The following is a 19,150-nucleotide window of genomic DNA, read 5'->3' as shown; positions in this document are numbered from 1 at the left end:
GAGCAAAAGAACGCATGTAACCGTCTTATTTATATTTTCCTTTTGCGTGACATTGTCATAACTAGCTTGAAAGCTACACGATGAAAGCAAGTATTCTTTTCGTAACCTCATGATAATGTCGGTAGTGGCCGGTTTGGCATTTGAAAGCCTACTTTAATAAGAAATGAAGATATATTCTGTTTCTAACCTTCATACTTGCTGACAGTCATTTCTGTAGTTTCCAGAAACGTGTGACAGAGCTTCTACGACTTCCAAAATACGTGTCAGTAATACGCACATTTCTTAATTGCCGTTAGAGAAGCACTAACACAAAAATCTTGTGTCTCGGTGTTTTATTGCTTTCTTTTTCTTTTTCTTTTTTTCTTTGTTAGGTAGCTGTCAACTTTGTAACTACGATATGAATTCTAAATTCCTCGAGTGTAACATTTTCATTAAACGATTTTTTTAAGGTCAGTATTAAAAGAAAGTGTGCCAAGTGCGGTGAATCTTCGGGAATAAAGCATAACGCATGTTAGAACGCGGAAACCGGGTTTGGTGGTCACGTGATATCACAACCCACTGACTCTTACGCCAGTCCGTCCAATCAGTGGCCCAGTGGAGTGGTTGCAGGCCACGCAAAGACCATGTCGCGGAATGGTGAGCGCCTACTGCTGAAGACGCCTTTCCATCCTCCTTCATTCTGCGCTTTATTCGCATTTGACTATATAGGGAAAAGCCTCTACTGTCGTTTATTTTCACCGCGACACTAGTGCTAATGCAGAAATAAATATAAACGAAAATTATGTTGCAACTCGCACTAGTTAGCGAGTCGACCTAGGTGTCGAACGAGCAGCCTGTTATACGTAGGCTGGAAGGCTTTGTCACCGCGATCGAGAAACCTGCTCATCACGAAAACATCGGCGCAGGTCAAGTCGTCTTCCAAAGCATCGAAACCACGCACGCCTATCTTTATCAGGAAATTAGCACCAGGCCACTCCATTCCCCTCCTGCACGCGCCCTATTTCCCTGTCGCAAGAAAAACAAGCAAGTCAGTCTCCATTGCGGGATCTATTCTGGGGATGGGATAGGCGTAAAATGAAAGGAGATTCGTGCGGTGGCCGTGAGCCAAATTAGTTCTCTCAAATTGAGTCATTAACTGTTCGAGTTCGACCCAGTATTGGACGCTATTCTGGGACGATCACTTTTGGGAATATTTTGCCTTTCGTTCGATTTCTCTCGACTGGCGCCGTATGCCTCGGCGTCTACGGACGACAGCGTTCCTGGCACTCTGCTAAGACAGCCTGCTTGTCACTGTGCCAAGAACGCTGTCGCTCGTGGATGCCGCTGCGTCTGGCGCTGGTCACGCAATATCTCGCCAAAGTGAAAGTATCCCCGAAATCCGTCGTCCGCGAATACCGCCCCAGATTTCACCTTTTATGCTGCGCATTCTGGAAATAACAAAACGAACACCGCGCGCTTGAGCCGCATGTGGGCTCACATACTCGCAAAAACCGTCTAGAGGCTAAAAAGGCGACGTCGACCTCTCCCCCACGTTCCCCCTTCGCCTTTCATACAACCTCCTCACCCCATAAAATTCTCTCGCGTGTCGCGATTGGCTGGCTCCGAGAGGGATGAGATCGAAAGGGCACATCCCGTTTCTTTTGATCCTCTCGCTGGCGCCGCTCTCTCGCTCTCTCTCTGGCTGCCCTCATCCCAGCTCCGACACCGCGCTGCGGCGCTGCCCGCGCCACCCCGCTGCCGGCCTCAGCCGTTGCCTCTCCCCATTTCTGCTCCTCTACGTTTCTGCCCTCCCGAACGAAGCATTACAGACGCTCGGTGCATTCCCCCCCCCCTTCCTCCCTGTCTCTCTCTCAGCAAACCCTGCACGTGGTCGGCGTCGCGTTGAGGGAAAGGTTTGTTTCCAAAACGCGCCCGTCATCCACTCGCTCCGGAAGGCAGGTACGGAGGCCTGTTCGGCGCCGTGCGCTCGCTGGTACAGAGTTTGTCCCCATTATCCCGAGCCCGGTATCGCTGGGCCTTTCGTCCCCGTCGTCGTTCTCTCGGCATCCCGCGGTGATGAGAGCTCTCGGCTGACGGCGTGAAGCTTGACGCTCGCTTCGCGAAAAGCACGGTACGCAAAGAGGGAGTTCGGGACTGTGCACGGAGGTTTCCATGCCTCGGAGGAAAGGGTGCTCATGGGTGTGCCGGGCCGGAAGATGACTTTATCCATATCGCTGTCGACGATGTTCAACGCATTCTGCCATCCCGTCATAGCATGTAAGTTGCCCGTGTCTTCCCGTTTCCCAGTTCGTAAGACACATTAAACCGTTTTGGTACGATTTCATCGAACCAATGCGACTTGTAAATTTTTGGCTAATAGACAAATTATGGCATTACAGCGGATTGGCGCTGTTCGATTACAGTAGGACACCGCAGTCTAGTGACGAAATAATTTCGAAAGTTGGGAAACTCGTCTTTTCGTTGCTTGCCAAAAGTACGAACGGACGCTACCGTTTACGATCACTAGTTGTTGTGATTATGCAGACAGCAGCTACTAATTACACTATCTCTTCCTTGTTGATGTCGGTATTACTAAATAGAAGTCAGTGAAAAGCATATGAGCATCTGGTGTAATGCTCAACGAATCATTCTGTGTATACTTCATATGCAACACCTGTGGCCATCTTTCTTATCATTTGATTCTGCCGCGCTGACATCATATGTAACAGCTGTGGATGGACACTTCGGGAGGTTCTTGTATCATGTGAGGACGCAAAGCTGGTTTGTTTATATGTTTTTAAAGACGAGAAGCTCTCCACATAAAGAAAAACCATGAACATTGCATTTCCGTCCCACCTATGAACCTGCACTATTGTGAAATCGGCCTCCTCGAAAGATGTGGCAAATACCAGTAGCGTGTGGATGCGCGCGCAGACGGACTGCTTGTATTTATTCCTTCCTGTGTGTTATACACCAGTCAGTTGTTAGTTCAGCGCCTGTCCTGTGTATTTCTCAGTTTTATGTTGCCGTTATTTTTGCGCTGCTTTTACCATGAAGATGAATCAACTCGCCCAGTTTTACACTATATTAAATACAAATGTGAGCGTTGGAGCTGTAGAGACAAAATTTACATAGCATTTTCTCTCTTTAGCTCAACGCATTCATGCCTCTCAAAATGTAGAAGCAGAGAAGTTTTACATTCCGACACTTGATCCATCTTTCTGTAGTAGTGATGATTGCTCTCGTTATTTCGCTGGTAGCACCGACACACCGATTCGTGTTACTATGCTGACGTTTCTTCCCATCCTTAACAGCTCTCGCCGGTTAAACTGGTTCGTAAAGCTGCGATATTCCGTGAAGTTGGCTGCTCTGAACCTCGTTACTGACCAGGTGTTTCGTTCAGGGATTCTTCGCTTCTACGTATGCTTCAAACACTACATTAAATGCAAGAGGCAAATGTAATCTGGCTCGATTGATCTCACACCGTTCAGAGCGCATATGCACCCCTGCCCTGCCGGCACCTTGATTGCCTGTACACTTCACGCTACTTTTCCCGCTGCATATTTTGGTTCCAGGCAACCTTTAGAAAAATGCCCACGATAATGCATTGTGCATTTTTTCAGTGAATTCTAGGGGGGCGGTTGGGGGCTGCTTCTCTTCTAATAAAATAGCATTTCGTAGGAATCTCGACGTGCGCCGCGACGCTGGACAGTGGCAGGTTCCGTTTCGCTGCCCAGAGTCGTTGCTAAAGACCACCGCACGTGGTTGCGTGCAAAACTTTCGGGTACAGCGGGTGCGTTTTGCGTCGCGAGCGACAAATAAAGAGCAGTGATATCCAGGTGAAAAACGGTGATCGTCAAGAAAGCAAAACTACGTAAGCCTGATAAGGATAAGTGGTCCATAGATCAGGTTGCATGGTGAATGGGTGAAAAATACTTTTGGAACTGCGGCGGCCCAGGAAGTTTCTGATTTACTTTCCGGGAGAAAATTCACAGAGCACTAGCCATGTGATCGTATAGTATACAGGGGAAAGGAGATCTGGCTTTGGCCATACGGTAAATCGCTCTGTCCGGCCCAACGGACCAGGTGGCGGGCGCATGATTACCTCTATATGATGCGGAATTGCACGGAAACGTGGCAGCACTAAAACTACCGATTAGCGAGTTTTATAATCGGGATGCCAAAGAAGTGTACTGCTGTCGACGAGGTGCACGCGCGAGTCGCAAACGGCGTTCGGTGTTTTACGTCCAGAAAAAGCTTTGCGTCGACAAAAATGAAGGCACCCATCGAACCAGACTGCTGGGGAAAATGGCATAGCGTTCGTGTGAGCAACGAATGGTGATGCACGTCATCGCTCCCTCCCACCCAGCGTCAATCGCGAATATTGAAGAATAATGCCCGTTTTGTTGGAGACCGGTTGTTCATTCCGAGAACTCGCTGGCACTAGTACGGGAAGGTTACGCTGTTACCTGTCGAGCGGACGGAAAGGAATACGAAGGCAAACATTGAGAACCTACTCATATTGTAATTTGTTTATATAAATGTTCCCAACCACTACTAACAACTCCCCCCCCCGTACAAGCACAGTTGTTAATATATTATTCCATCGTAACATTTTGTCCCAGGTTTGGTTTTTAGCCGCAGTGATTCTGCAACTGACAGACGCAAAGAGCGATCGCAATACCCTACCCTAAAACAAAAAAAGAAAGAAAAGAAAATAATTGGCGGCGCATCCATTCTTTGGAGATAATAAGCGACGTTAATACGGTTCGCAATATTTCTTATGATGGGTGTGTAATTGGTAATGATATCTTTATATAATAGGATGACTGTTATAACGATTATTGGATTATTATAATGATAGAAGCAACGGGAAAGAGACAGAGTTGTGATATGTACAAGTGCAGAGGGTTCCTTAAAGAGCTTGATCAGGCACACGGAGTGGCCGGGCTCCTCTCCCGCACTTGCCCCCCCCCCCCCCTGTTTTTTTTTTTTTTTTTGATCATTAAAAACTCGCCTTGCAAGCTTATGGGGCCTCCTATGTCTAACCTTGCAATGTCTAATGTATATAATGTATGCTTCGCCAGTTTTGATTCATGAATTCTGCTTTAAGTGCGTATACCTTAACTCGTAGCCTGTAATGGCGTTTTATTTATTTTTTTTTTTTTTTGAGGGGGCGGGGGGCGGGAGGCATGCTGGCTACAGTTGTCAGTTGTGAGGGGTTTAGCGCAGCAATTTCTAAATAATTAATTACTGCAATAATTAAGCTATAAGTCAAATAAAACGTCATGGTTTTGTTTTGTACAGACGTACTCCCCATGGCTACAAATGAAGGTAACGACATTGTTCTAATTTTTCGTGATGTGGAACTGTGTTTGGGTGTTACATGATTAAAAGGACACATATTTGAGGGGGAGGGGGCAACACTAAACCAGTCGGCAGTCGTGAAGTATTCTTTCAGAACTTCTTCTTCAATCACTTTGCAGAAAACAGTTGATTAATAGTGTAGGAAACGAAGGGCAAACGGCCCTGCCTTCCTTGCATTTCACACCGGAACCTCAACGCCGGTGTGTCAGTGGGACGTCACGGATGAAATACCTTTTTGTTATTCCAAATTATTATTTCGCGGTGATTCTAAGTATAGATGGGCCTACCCTTCCTGAATTCTTTTATCTGTCCATACGAGTATACATTTTCGAGTGGATCGTGCTCCCCTTCGCCCTACAACAGGCGCTCCCCTCACCAACCTTTCACCCATATGACCCATAGAGGACTTCTATTGGTCAATTATATTCACTAACAAGTCTTTTTATTTATTTCTTTTGTCCAGAAATCCGCACCGAGTACCTGTGATACTCACTCAAATATTCGTTAAAACGCATATTTGAATGAGTATCGCGGGTACTCTGATAAACAAAATTATGAGGCAGATAACTCACTAAATATTGAATTATTTGCCACATAAATTTTTTAATCAGAGCAAAGACTGGGTCGGTAATAATTGGCTTAGGAAAATCTTTGTCAAGCATTTTAATGGCATCGACTGTTGTTGTAGGCATACTGGTAAATTTCAGTGCGAGCCTGTGACGAAAGATTGTCGAGACCCGAACAGAAAAACTGACATCAAGCCAGAAAAATCGCAGTGCTGTTCTTGGGCTTGCAGACGGACTATATGCACACTTTGCGTTTTTCTGTTTTACCTTGAATATAATAATATTGCGCCATGTTTAGCAGGAGCAATTGCTATTTTGCGGCTGACAGCTTCTCTTTTCTATACTTTTTTGTAATATTAGGTCATGTTTTCTTGCGTTAAAGTGATTCGTAATTCTTTTTGGTATTCAAACCTAACAAACACGCTAGTTACCTGCGCCATCTTGAAAGATGAAAGCAGAAAAAATCCTCTCTATCATCACACGATATCCTACTTCACATTTCTTTGTTTCGGAAGTTTAGAAAGTTTAGAATGAGTAGCAGTTTCGCTCGTCGCTATGTTGGCGGAGACGCTTTAAATGAATTTTGTTTTGTGTAATGGGTTCTTGTTCATTATGTACAAAAGCAACCCAACAATAACTACAGCATAACGTGTTTCGAGACTGGGCGCTGAAATTTCTCAATAACTCTAGACAAGCTGAGTTTTTCTTCCAAAGCAAAATATATCTTTCCTTTCTTTCTTTTTTCTTTTTTCTTTTTTTTTGTGATCCGAAATTAATGGCATTAGAAAACGAACGCTTGTTAAAGGAATATTGACACAAAGTACATTGAATCTGACTTTTCTTTCTTTTTTTTTCTTTTCTTTTTTATGCTTTTTAGGTAGCTGTCAACTTCGTAATTATAGTGTGATAGTGTAAAACCTTAGTTATGATAGTATATTTAGGAAATGTGAAACCTTAGTTATGCGACTGCACAAAAATATTCGATTACATCATATTTTTTTATTACATATATTGTTTGTGCTCTTTATAGCGGTCAGTTATACAGGGTGATAATTTTTATGTCTTACGAATTTTTTTAAAAATCGCCTGTGCTAGATGGCGTAATTCTTGTCCTTGAGCTTGATTATTAGAAGAAGCAGACATTGCTAGCAGGAGTAAGTGAAACAAATATTCAAACAATTAAAAAACTTTAATAATTAAATTTTCAATTAACTACGTTACGGCCCATATTGCAATATACAAATTGTAGCCAGTGAGCTTGCAAGACGTGAGTGAGTGAGTGAATAAACTTTTATTTGGTCCAGCAAAGCGCGATAAAACGCGCAGCCGGCTAATCCCACGACGGGACTGACAGATCTAGTCTGCCGGCCCGATCGCGGGCGCGCTGGACGGCCAGGATTTGATCCTCAAAGACAGGACTTCGCAGGAGCGCGTCCCACTCTTCCTTGGGGAACGTCGGGCCCAGCGACTCGCACTCCCAGAGCATATGAGGCAACGTAGCTACCTCACCACAGGCCACGCAAGAACAATTTGGATAAATCTCTGGATATATGCTATTAAGGGACGCCGGATTTGGGTACGAGTTCGTTTGTAGAAGTCTTAGTGTGACCGCCTGCGGCCTGCTTAGCTTGGAGTGAGGCGGGGGGAAAACCCTTCTCTCTAAGTAAAAGAATTTCGTGATTTCGTTGTGTGTGAGAGGAGCGTCTCTGTGTCCGGGGAGAGAGTCGCCCGATCCGAGGGCAGCGCGGTCGGTAAAGCCACGCGCAGCCTCGTGGGCAGACTCGTTGAGGTTCAGAGGAACCCCCTCAATCGCCCCGACATGTGCAGGGAACCAAAGGATCGAGTGCATGGAGGTGTTGCCCTGTTTGGCGCCTTTCAGAATGTGAACTACCTGCCGGACTACCCGGCCTTTCTGGAATGCCCTGATGGCGGCTTTCGAATCGCTATACACCCTGTCTCTCCGACCGTCTTGCATGGCGAGTGCAATGGCCACTTGCTCGGCCACCTCTGGGTTCGTCGTCCGGACGGAAGCACAGTTGATGACTTTGCCCAGCGTGTCAATGACGGAAACCGCAAAAGCCTTGCCGTCTCGGTATGCAGCTGCGTCCACGAAGCTTGCTGCGATTTTGTCTTTGTTTATTTGCTTTAGTATATTAAGTGCTCTTGCCTTGCGACGACCTGCGTTGTGAACGGGATGAACGTTGCGGGGCAAGACGTGTCCACTTGAATTTAATTTCCAGGATGACACCAGTTTTGAGATATTATTTCCCAAAGTGGGTGGAACGAAATACATGGCCGTTCGAATTACTTTTGCGGTTCATTGCATAAAAGAGCGTGTTGTTAAAAAACATTACTGGGTCTCTTAAGATCTCTCTTAAGAGGTGAACGGCGAAAACCTACTCTTCCTCCTCTTGTCATCGTCTCTTTCTCCTTGCCTCTTCTCTTTTTCTTCTTTCTTTTAGTCTTTACTGCTCACTACTAAGCATTTTTAGTCATTTGTAATCAATTGTGGTCATTACAAGCCGTCGTTAGATACGTTGATCATATCATAGTCAGTAGCAGTCATTACAAGTCATTTCACTCATTATTAGTAATTACTGGTCATTACTAAGCATTTTAGTCATTTCTAATGAATTGTAGTCATTACAAGCCGTCGTTAGGTATGTTGGTCATTTCGTAGTCATTAGTAGTCATTTTAGTCATTACTACTCATTACTAGAAATTTCTCGTCATTTCTAATCAAATGTGGTCACTAAAAGCCGTCATTAGACATATTGGTCATTTCGGAGTCATTAGTAGTCATTAGAAGTAATTAGTAGTCATTAATAGTCATTACCAGTCATTATTAACCTCTACCAATCTCTATTATAACGTTATCATTCGCTAAATGTCACTATTAATCATTTTTCATTCTTTAATCTGTCTCGTATGCCGTGAGGACACTTCGGCGGACACTCCGGCGGTCAGGTCTGCTGACACAAACTTCACCATGAGCCTAGAAAGGCTTTCGCCTTAAAAGTAAGAGGAACAGCAGTACATTTTCAAGGCAAGTGAGTGAGTGAATAAACTTTTATTTGGTCCAGCAAAGCGCGATAACAAGCGCACCCGGCTGGCGCATATCTCCACACTGGTGTCCTTCTGGATTCATTGCAAGTGGACACGCCTTGCAAACCTACCGGCTACCATTCGTAAATTGCAATATATGCCGTAAAGTAATTAATTCAAAAGATAATTGGTGCATTTTCATCAATTAGTTAAATATGTGTTTCGATTTCTCGTCTAGGTCAGGTCCGCCTCTCAGAATAATCCCGCTCAAGGACTAAATTACGTTATATGCAACAGGCTGTTCTTAATCATCCCATAAAACTTGAAAATTACTATCCTGTTGATGGCGTGGCGTACGCCACGGGCAGAACACGGTCTGGTCATCTACAATTGTTTCTCCGAAATCGGCAGTTGGTCTCACTCACGTTTCCTCTCCTGTTAACTCGTCGAATGTTCGGTATACTCAAATTTTGGCTGCACTGTCATAGTGTCGGTGCGTATGTCAGTGGTGACCACATGACTTCCACCTCCAGTTTCCGTGGCGCATCTAGCCACGGCCGGTCTGAAGTGCGCGCGCATACTCCAGACCTCCGTGAGCTAGCCTATTTCGTCGCATCCGAAGTCACGCTACACTTGGCTCAGATATTGAACTGGGGCCATTAAACGGTGACGTAATTGCCAATTAGTTGCTGCTGTCAAAGGAATTAAATTGGCATGCCGTAATTACTAGACCGACAGCTATCGAATTTATAATTCATATATCTCGTGCTGTTTTCTGTACAAAAAAGAAGCAATTTTTTTTCGACTGCACTATTTTACAATGGCAGTCCGGGAGGACCAAATAACTTTTACATACTGAATATGAGTTCTATGGTAGCTTCGATTTAGCGGGGCTTCAGCTATTTCTGAAATGCCTGACTCGCGGTCGCGGTTATATATATATATATATATATATATAACTTTTGTTGGTAGCAGTGCATATTAGTGTGCTTGATCAGAATTGCAAAGTGCGATAGTGCGATACACCATTCTTCCTCAAGAGAAAAATCCGACACGCATACGTATAAACTGCAACCAATGAAACCATTGCTTTTTTAGTGTTCATTATTCATTTGCCCCGTTCGCTGGGTTTTTTTTTTCCTTGATAGTACATATAGTTCGCTACTGTTTGTAAGAACGGTCGAGCGTGGGCGAGCTCCAGTTTCTAACAACAAATCGCTACAATCAGCAAAGCTTTATAACATAATAGCGTGCGCAGATGATCACACGCACCTAGCTTATTTCTACTGAGACTATGCTGCAAGTATTTCCGTGTGTTCTTCGCTCGTGCTCTTTTTCTTCTATTTGTTTGCATTTGCATGTCATCTACGTCGTCGCGCTTTTACTTATGGTATGAGATCTTTATTGCGTGGCGAGTATTCCAGCTTCTATATCACGGCGGGTCCTTCTTGATAAAAGATCAAATAAAAAAATAAAATCCACGGAGTGCATCTTCAAATTGTCGCAACCACCCCGCTTGACCTATACCTGTACTCGCGGAGAATTTCGGGCGGCTGCGCAGGCAAAACTATAGGGGGGGGGGGGGGGGGGGGGGAGATCTTCTGCAGCTTTGTTATAGCGACAAGTATAGTCAGGATGTGCTAGATGTCCCCTTCGGTTTCAGATACAGAGGGATAGAGAGAGGAGAGTTTTTCCCTGGCGACGCGCCTAGAATGCTAATCCAGATAGGCATAATGAGAAATGAAAGGATCCACCCGATGCACGTCACAGACACGAAACATACACAATACGCAACATGAACTGAATTAATTAGGGTATCTGTCTCACTGAGAGAAGTGCTTCTACGGAAGGTTAAAAATGCCTTCATTATACTCGTGACGCGCAGCGCTAGTCCAAGGGCCACTAATATATATATATATATATATATATAATGTGCATAGACTCTAAGAGCAGTTTGAATGGTCTATATATACGTATTCCCGTACGTCGCACTGCTGGAAGCAGCGGCGACCTGCTTAAAATATGAAGTATTTTGTATTGGCGACATTTAACCGAAGTCTCATGCGCCAGACAAGGCCAAATGACGAACGAGGCTTGCCACATTGGGTCAGCTCCCTGTTTATATAGGACGCCTGGAAAGCTTTGGTAATAGCTATAATGGTTTCGCATTCTAGCAAAAAAATAAAATCAGGAATAACAGGACACCATATGTTAAAGAACATTCTTTTAATATGGCTTGTTCGGTGACAATATGAGTTAACATTTCAATGTGCCTTTTTTTTTTCTTTGGACGTCACATTTCTATGTTGATGACTCCCTTACAGTATGCTGCAAATCACAACGAGATTCTTTCGGGGAAAATAAATGGTTTTATCAATCATTTAATGTGACCGAGACTAGACGAAAGAGAGCGAAGAGTCGTGCAGCCATTAATTTCATGTAAACACAATCGACAGCCCGAAAGCGATCGCTATTTCAGGGTGGCGGAGCGGGTGGCTACCGCCGTACTACATGAGCCTGTTTTTTTTATGACTGCGCGCTGTAATCCGACATCTTTTTATTTTCGCTAAAGATAGACGCGAATAGTAGCGCGTTTTTCCCCAGCAAATACTAAAGCCAAACATATTAAATTGGATTTTGTGGCTATTACTTCAAATGCGGCAGTCAAACTCGGCGCTTTATCGATTAGAGGCCCTCACATGTGCGCTTCGGCTAAAGAGCCCTGAGTCCCTACTATGAGTCTCTACTGTAAGTCTACTGCAGGTCCCTGCTTTAGGCCGCGTCATTCAACCGGACTACCGCCTACCATGCTCACCGTTGTTGACATAGCTTAATTGTGTGTTATATATATATATATATATATATATATATATATATATATATATATATATATATATATATATATATATATATATATAAAAGAAAAAAGCAATTCCGGGTCCGGGTAAATATTCACAGTGAAGTAGACGCGCGTATGAAGCGGTTTATTGACGTTTCGGCCGGGGTCCGGCCTTCATCAGAATACATTGCATGGTGTCAGTACAGCTAATATATGTGCATATCAACCAAATGAAGATATGTTTACATGAAAAACGAATAAAATGGGCGAACAAAATGCATCTGAATCGTTCAAAGGACAGCTGATACGTTTATAAACCGATGGCGATTGCAAACATATCATCTAAAATACAAAGCATAAAAACGCACCGAAATGAATTGCAAAAACCAATCGCCACGTGGCAACAAAACGTCACCCAATATGTGCTATGTTACCAAGCAAACACAGACACAGAAAAAGGGGAATAGTCAAGTACTAGTAGAAGAAGGAACAAGTGATGGGCTACAAAGACAGGCAACTCAATTTTCCTACACATTCATTCAAACCACACGCGACGGTATCAAACTTATAGATAAGGAAGGATTCGCAGGCTTCTCTACCATAATTTGAACGAAATCCAGATTCAAGCAACGTGACTTTCAGTTTATCAAATGAGTGGTCAGGAAGATGCACGTGTCTTGAGGTGGGCAGGTTGGGCAACGTGTTAGCGTGGGATTTATGATTGTTAAAGCGGAATCAGAAAGGCCCTTCTCGTTTTTTTCACAGCGTACATTCAAGCATATATATTACGTTTCTTGTGTCGCAGTCGAAATCGCCTTTGATTTTTAAACAAAAGTTTGAAGACGTACTAGTGACCTGTTGCGATGTGACCATGTAGGGGCATACTTTACATCGCGGTTTTCGACAAGGATGGCATCCGATGGCATCAGGGCAGTCAGCCTTAGATGATGATGCCAGTATACCTCCAATATTTATAGCTTTACGGTATACTGCTTTAGGCGAATCAGCGAATATGTTTTTGAGGCGTTCACTTTGCATTAGAATATTGTGATGTTTCTTTAATACATGCGAAACACTTGAGACTGACGCAGTGTGGGTTCGGACAAGATTTGTCTGGGGTGAGGGAGTCGGTTTGTTCGAAATGCAAAGAAGCGTCCTTCGGTCATGCACGTCTGCGCGTTTTGTTGCATCGTCAATTAATTGTGGTGAGTAATTTTGTTTGGCTAAAGCGTTTTTTAGGGTACCGCAATTTTTTGAAACTCTGATTGCTCAGAACAAATTCTTTTAAAACGTAAGGCTTGGCTATAAGGAATGCTAGTCTTGCAATGTTTAACGTGACTGCTATCGAAGTGCAAATATTGACATCTATCTGTCGGCTTTTTGTGTAGGGCAGTAGATAGTTTATCATTTAGCACTGAAACGATACGTCAAGGAAGTTAATAGTAGATGCAGAATACGTGTGAGAAAATGATATGGATGGATGGGCATTGTTAAAGTCAGATGTGAAGGAAAGCAGTTCCTGTTCCCCATGAGGCCAAATCAGAAAAACATCGTCAATGTAACGTTTGTATTAAAAAGGTTTTAACGTCCTGGTTAGCGAAAATTTATCTTCTAACTGACTCATAAATATATTGGCGTAGTTGGGGCCAATTCGCGTACCCATAGACGTCCCACTAACTTGCACATAGTGCTGTCCTTCAAATTCGAAGTTATTTAGTTCTAAAATAAGGGCTAGCAAAGTTGCCAATGTGTCGCTATCGATGAGTTTCTCGGGTGATACACATTCGTAGCAATTGACGACTGCCATGATGCCATCAGAATGTGGAATGTTAGTATACAAAGATGCTACATCAAGTGTGACCAAAAGAGAACCTTGAGGAATAATGAGATCGATTATATCTGACAGGAAGTGGGTAGTGTCTATTACGTAAGAGGCAAACGTAGCTGGGATATTACTAATCAGGGAATCTACGTAGCTGGACAAATTTTCTGTGACTGTACCTATACCAGAAATGATGGGACGACCTGGGTTGTTTATCTAATGTATTTTAGGTAAAAGGTAAAAACGACCAGCAACAGGACTTAGTGGAATTAGAGAATGAACCGCATTGTCAGGCACCTTTTTCTTCTTGACGAGATCTAGCACTGTGCTTTTGATCAGAGATTTATATCGCTCAGTGGGGTCCTGATCAAGTCGTTTATAAAACGTCGCGTTTGCTAGCTGTCTGTGGGCCTCTGTGGCGTAATCGGACTTGTTCATATGACAACGGCACCACCTTTGTCAGCAGGCTTAATGACGATGTCATTGCGAGATGACAGAGTATTTAGTGCTTTCATTTCATTGGTGGACAAGTTACGGCGAAAGGGTGCTTGGTTTTAATACAATTGCAGAACGTCTCGTTGCACTGCTTTGATATACATGTCCAAAAATCTATCGCGCTGTGTAGGAGGGACCCAGTGCTTGCCAGAGGGTAACGCGTGTTTCGAATCGCTTGAATTGGAGCGGTCATAGAATTATTCGCGCAAGCGTGAGTTACGGGTGAAACTATCCAAATCTTTCAGTAGTTGAAATTCGCTATGTCCATCTGTTGCTGGACAAAAATTAAGACCACGACGTAGAACACTGCACTCATCAGCTGTTAGCAGAATGTCCGAAATATTAACAATATTATTCTGCTCCTGATGGGCAAACCTACTAACAGAGGATGACGAAGAAGTGCCGGAGTGTACTTCTAGAGGTTTGGTTTGAAAAGTGGCAGAGTTAAATACCTTGTCCTGGCTTCCAGAAGGGCACACAACACCGTCACGGGACAGTTTCTTGGCTTTCAATGCGTAGATTTCATTCCATTTTTTGGTTGCGAATGCTTCTATTGCGGCGGATTGGCTAGATGACAAGTTTAAGCTCGCAGCAATTTGACTTTCTTGGTTCATGAAATTCTTACTGGAAGAACGATAGTGATCCAACACGACACGGGTGAGTTGTAGTGAAGCATTTCTTAGTATGTTATCCCATCTAGCTATATTGCGCCCATACATGTCCGACAGAGCTGGTTTTACAACAATACGGAGACCCTTTGGTGCAACAGCCGCAGCTAGGTAGGTATTTAGCGTATCTACATGTAGAGCATTGCGAATTCTTTTTTCTGTAACCTTCCTTAGCCTTAGAAATTCATTTGAACAGAAGTAAGAAATATTGTTACCCGGAGGCACAGCATTTAGTCAATTCGCCGGTGCATCATCCACGGTTTTCGTGTGGGCTTTGTGAAACTCGTAACGGGGACCTTTCGGGGAGGAACCTGTAGCATCCTGTGCTGAAGGCGACTGTTCAGCTGACGGAGCTATCGCTGCGGTGTTTTTTGGGCGATTCTTTGAAGCAGCCTTCTTACGATGAACCTGTGTCTTTCGATTGTGGGGTGATGGTTCCTTTTGAGAGGGACTACCATACGTTGTCTGTCCTATCAACAGCACCGGGTCAGAAGATGGGCCTTCAACGCTCGGTGCCTTAGTGCAGTGCTGAGGCGGATTGCTGGGTGCACTGTCTAACCAAGAATGGTACGTAGCACTTGACGGCTTGTAACAGAGGTGCCGAATGTGACAGGCCATGGGCGAGACGCCTTCGAAGTTCGGGTGTAAACCATCAGCTGCGAGCACGCGGTGCGGGGGCAGCCATTCGAACCCATGGTCCAGGAAAAATACCAGTCGAGAGCGACTGCAGAATTTTGTCAGCAGGGTGTTGAAATAACACGCTTCTTGGTTAAAGCAACGAACAAATGTGGCGCTGGGGTACCCTCGTCGGCGGTTCGGGCAACCCCCAACAAACTCTTCCGCCCCCCTCCCCCCCTCCTCTGGGACGTGATATGCCGGCACTCACCGTCGATAGTATTTAGCTTGCCACCGACCCCTCCTCCTTGCTGGTTGTTTAAATTTTTAGTGTGCCCCCCCCCCCCCCCCCCCCCCCCATTTTCCTGAGGCTATCCTGGATTTGCCTCTGGAGGGAGAGCACCACAGCGAGCTTGTGTCTAAAATTGGGCATTTTCACCGATTACGTATTTTTGATGGCTGCTAAGACAACTATGAACGTATGTGAAAGGAGAGGACGATGTAAGAATCTCTGCAAGCCGATGTAAGAATTTCGACTAAAAATAATGGGAAAGTAAGAATAATAATAATGGGATAATGACTAGAACGAGCATTTAAACTGATGGCGATGGAAGTGTTATGTGATAAAGTGCAATCATCAATAAGATAACGATAAGAATTTTAGAATAGCCGGCTCTGATGTAGCCCTACCTTACCGTTTCTCGGAAGTTAATGGTCACGCTGAGAGAAATTCTCCTGCACTACCGCAGAGAGCGGTTACGCTACCCCCCAGCACACAAAACACTGAATAAGTCTCAATCCACCACTTGGCGACTCCTTCAGACACGAACTTTTCCGAACCCCGTGCTTTACAACCGCATGTACCCCGATGCATACTCACCACCTCAATCATATTATCTGGCAATGCCCCAAAGCCTCACCCACCAACACCTCCCGCACTAACACACGCATCATTAGTACGGCCGAGCAGTGGAAGACATTGCTGCTCAGCTTGGACCCAGAGGAGCAGCTCTGGGCCGTCCGGATGGCCGAAGACGCCGCCAGAAAGCAAGGACTGGCCGCCGTCTGAGGAAGGGGGGGAATGGGGGTTAGTCTCCCGACCCCCGCCACCCCTTAACCCCATCAAGGACACAATAAAGTTTTTATCTCTCTCTCTCTCGGAAGTTAATAAACAACAAATAATAACAATAAGCATATGAACGGAAGCAATGCCAAATGTTAATACTGGGCATGCACGCCATCGGTGTAGACCACAAGGACTAAAAAAATAAAATAAAATTGAAATAATCGAGAGAAAAAAAAAGAAATTAACGTTTTAAGGGCATACTTTACTGCATTGGTTGTAGACTTCGAAGACCCGCTATAACTGTCGACTTGCCCGGTTTAATACTTGTATCGTCAACGTCATCCTTCTTTTTTTTTTTTTCCCCCTTCTTTCTTTCTCTTCGTGCTCCGCGGAAAATGTACGGAGCAGCGGACTTTCGAGGCGAAGCGTCACGCATCTACGATCCACTCGTGCACTTTGCGCGCACTTGCTCCCCGATGCCTCCCCGCTTCCTTTCTTTTTTGCCTCCCTTTATTCCCGCCCCATGCATGTTCTCTTTCAGCCGCCGAGCCACACGGCCAGCCGTCCGCGTTACACCGGAGGGTGTTCGGTCCCACAGTGATGTAAAAACCGGCGCGGATGCCTGCAAATGAGCGGCCTGCACCGAGGGACGTAATTCAGTTTAGGCTTGTTTGCTTATTCAATTACGCTAACTGCCTTCGCCCCCTTCCTCTTCGCCACATCCCCCCCTTTTCTCCCCGTAATTTGTGATTACCGCCTTCTAAGCGCGGGTTGCCCTTTGCTGGTGGTCCTCCCGGGTTTTATCTCCACCCGCTTTACCATCGAAAAGTGTCCCCTCAATCGGAACGATCATTCACGGCCCTCTCCTAATGCATAGCCACCAGCACTCGCGCTCTCTTTCATACATCGCCCCTCCTCGCCCCCCTCCCCCCCCCGGCATTCCAGTCTTCCATCCACTCTCCTTTCTTTCTCTATACTTTACATTGTCATTTTTTTTTTTTTTTGCCGGCTTAAACACTTCGATCGTCAAATTCACCGTTACCAGTTGCGCCCTCTCGCTTTGAGACAAGAAGCAAAAAACTATAATAATAATAGTAATAATGATAAGATAGATAGAGAGAGAATTGCAATGACGTGGTCTCTCGATCATCGCCGTCAGGACTCGAGTGTTGAGCATATTGACATTTGCAGTTAGTCTGACGCCCGAACAAGAAGACACCGCTCGTTGACAGGCGGTGGAGCCCGAAGGGCCGCGAATTCTATTTCTCCGCCGAACCGAGACGACGGGGGAAACGCGAGAAAAATAGAGAGAGGAGAAAGAAAAAAAAACGACGCTTATGTGTTCGGTAAACGCCGATGTTGACCTTGCTTTCTTTGACGCACAAAAATAAGAGCGAAATGAAGAAGGGGGGGAGCCGGGGTCAGTATTTCCATCACCGTTGAATACAAGGACGGACAACATTCTCCTTTGGAAGGAAGAGCTACCGCTAGACAAACTCCCCTCGTTGTTCTTTTCGGACTGAGCGTTGAATAACTCTTTGTGCGCCGGCAGCGCTGGCTACGCTGAGCGCCGTGTTTGGCCTTTGGGCAATGCTCACAGAGCGGCAGACTTGATCTAATTAAGGAGCGGCGGGGAGAGAAGCTGCCCGGAGCGGTGCCCTCTCGTCGTTGGGCCCGGGGCTAACAAGGTGGCCGGCAACTCGGCACGTCACTGGGGCTTCGTCCCCGCGGCGCGCGCGGCGGAACGAACCGCGGAGAGAAGATTATGTTGCTGTCGTCCAGTGCCGAGTCGTTGATGCCGCGACGACGACGTCGGGTGCCGCGCGCGCTAACCGGATCAGGCCCCGCCGATTACGCTTGCGGTCTCGTCGTCTAGCCGAGATGGGCCGTCGTCGCGGGTGTGCCCCCTTGCGGATCCCGTCAAGGGGTCGAGACCCGTCTCGCAGTGACAACTCGTCTCGTTACGCCCTGGCTGGCACCCGCCTTCCTCGGTTTGCCGCCCGTCTCTCGCTCTCTGCGGGGAGTGCACTCGCGACAAAGTGACATTCCACCCTGCTGTTTGCTCTCGTTACTGTTTCCAAATCGCGCCAAGCCAGGCAGTCCCTGTTATTGTACAGTCGTCTCTGTTATCCGTAGCGTTTCACTCAGCGTGCGTACCGATCGCTAGTACTTCCTAATTCCTAGGTGTCTCCTTTCTTGTGTATGTTTATGTGAGTGTGTGATGAACATCACGGGAGAGAAGAGAATTGCTCGTGGCGTACGCAGCTTTTCCGACTTAACGAGCGAGCTTGCAATTGTTAAGATGCGCTTAACAGCAGTGAATGTGCCGCAGTTTTTAACGTGTTATTGCAAACTTTCTGAGACATTTCACGTGGCTTGAAGTTTGCGAATTTAGTTTAGCAAATACGGTTTGTGCAACTTCATTCAAGCATAGATCATAGATAGAAGCTAAGCTGTGTAGCGTGCTTAGGTACGGTCTCCGTTTTAAAATATTGTAGCTTGCTTTCTGAGAATCGCCAGAGAACGCTATTTGGCTGTGTAGATGCCACTTCGAAGATTCCTTATGCCAACAGACCAACAGGTGCGTCTCGAAAAGAGTGAACGAAAACGGCAGAGCAGGTAACGTATTCGCGGGGAACGCGCCTGGTGCATCTCAGTGCCCTGGTCAGTTATTGCCCCCTGTTTGTC

At 45.5% G+C, this 19,150-nt stretch overlaps 1 protein-coding gene across 1 annotated transcript in view; it reads left to right on the top strand.

Moving 5' to 3' along the window:
* The first annotated feature begins 1,923 nt into the window (after nt 1-1,923).
* Nucleotides 1,924-19,150, top strand: part of Lim3 (Lim3 homeobox protein) — a 29,281-nt gene continuing 12,054 nt past the window's right edge. Inside the window, exon 1 of the mRNA XM_055062821.2 lies at nt 1,924-2,256. Coding sequence (XP_054918796.1) covers nt 2,175-2,256 — 82 coding nt within the window. The 5' untranslated portion in view covers nt 1,924-2,174. The remainder of the gene's footprint in view (nt 2,257-19,150) is intronic.

Source organism: Dermacentor andersoni, chromosome 1 (assembly GCF_023375885.2).
Source record: "Dermacentor andersoni chromosome 1, qqDerAnde1_hic_scaffold, whole genome shotgun sequence".
In the NCBI taxonomy this organism is placed as follows: Eukaryota; Metazoa; Arthropoda; class Arachnida; order Ixodida; family Ixodidae; genus Dermacentor; species Dermacentor andersoni.
The sequence above is the reverse complement of the archived record's forward strand: the minus strand, read 5'-3'. Positions and strand labels throughout refer to the sequence as shown.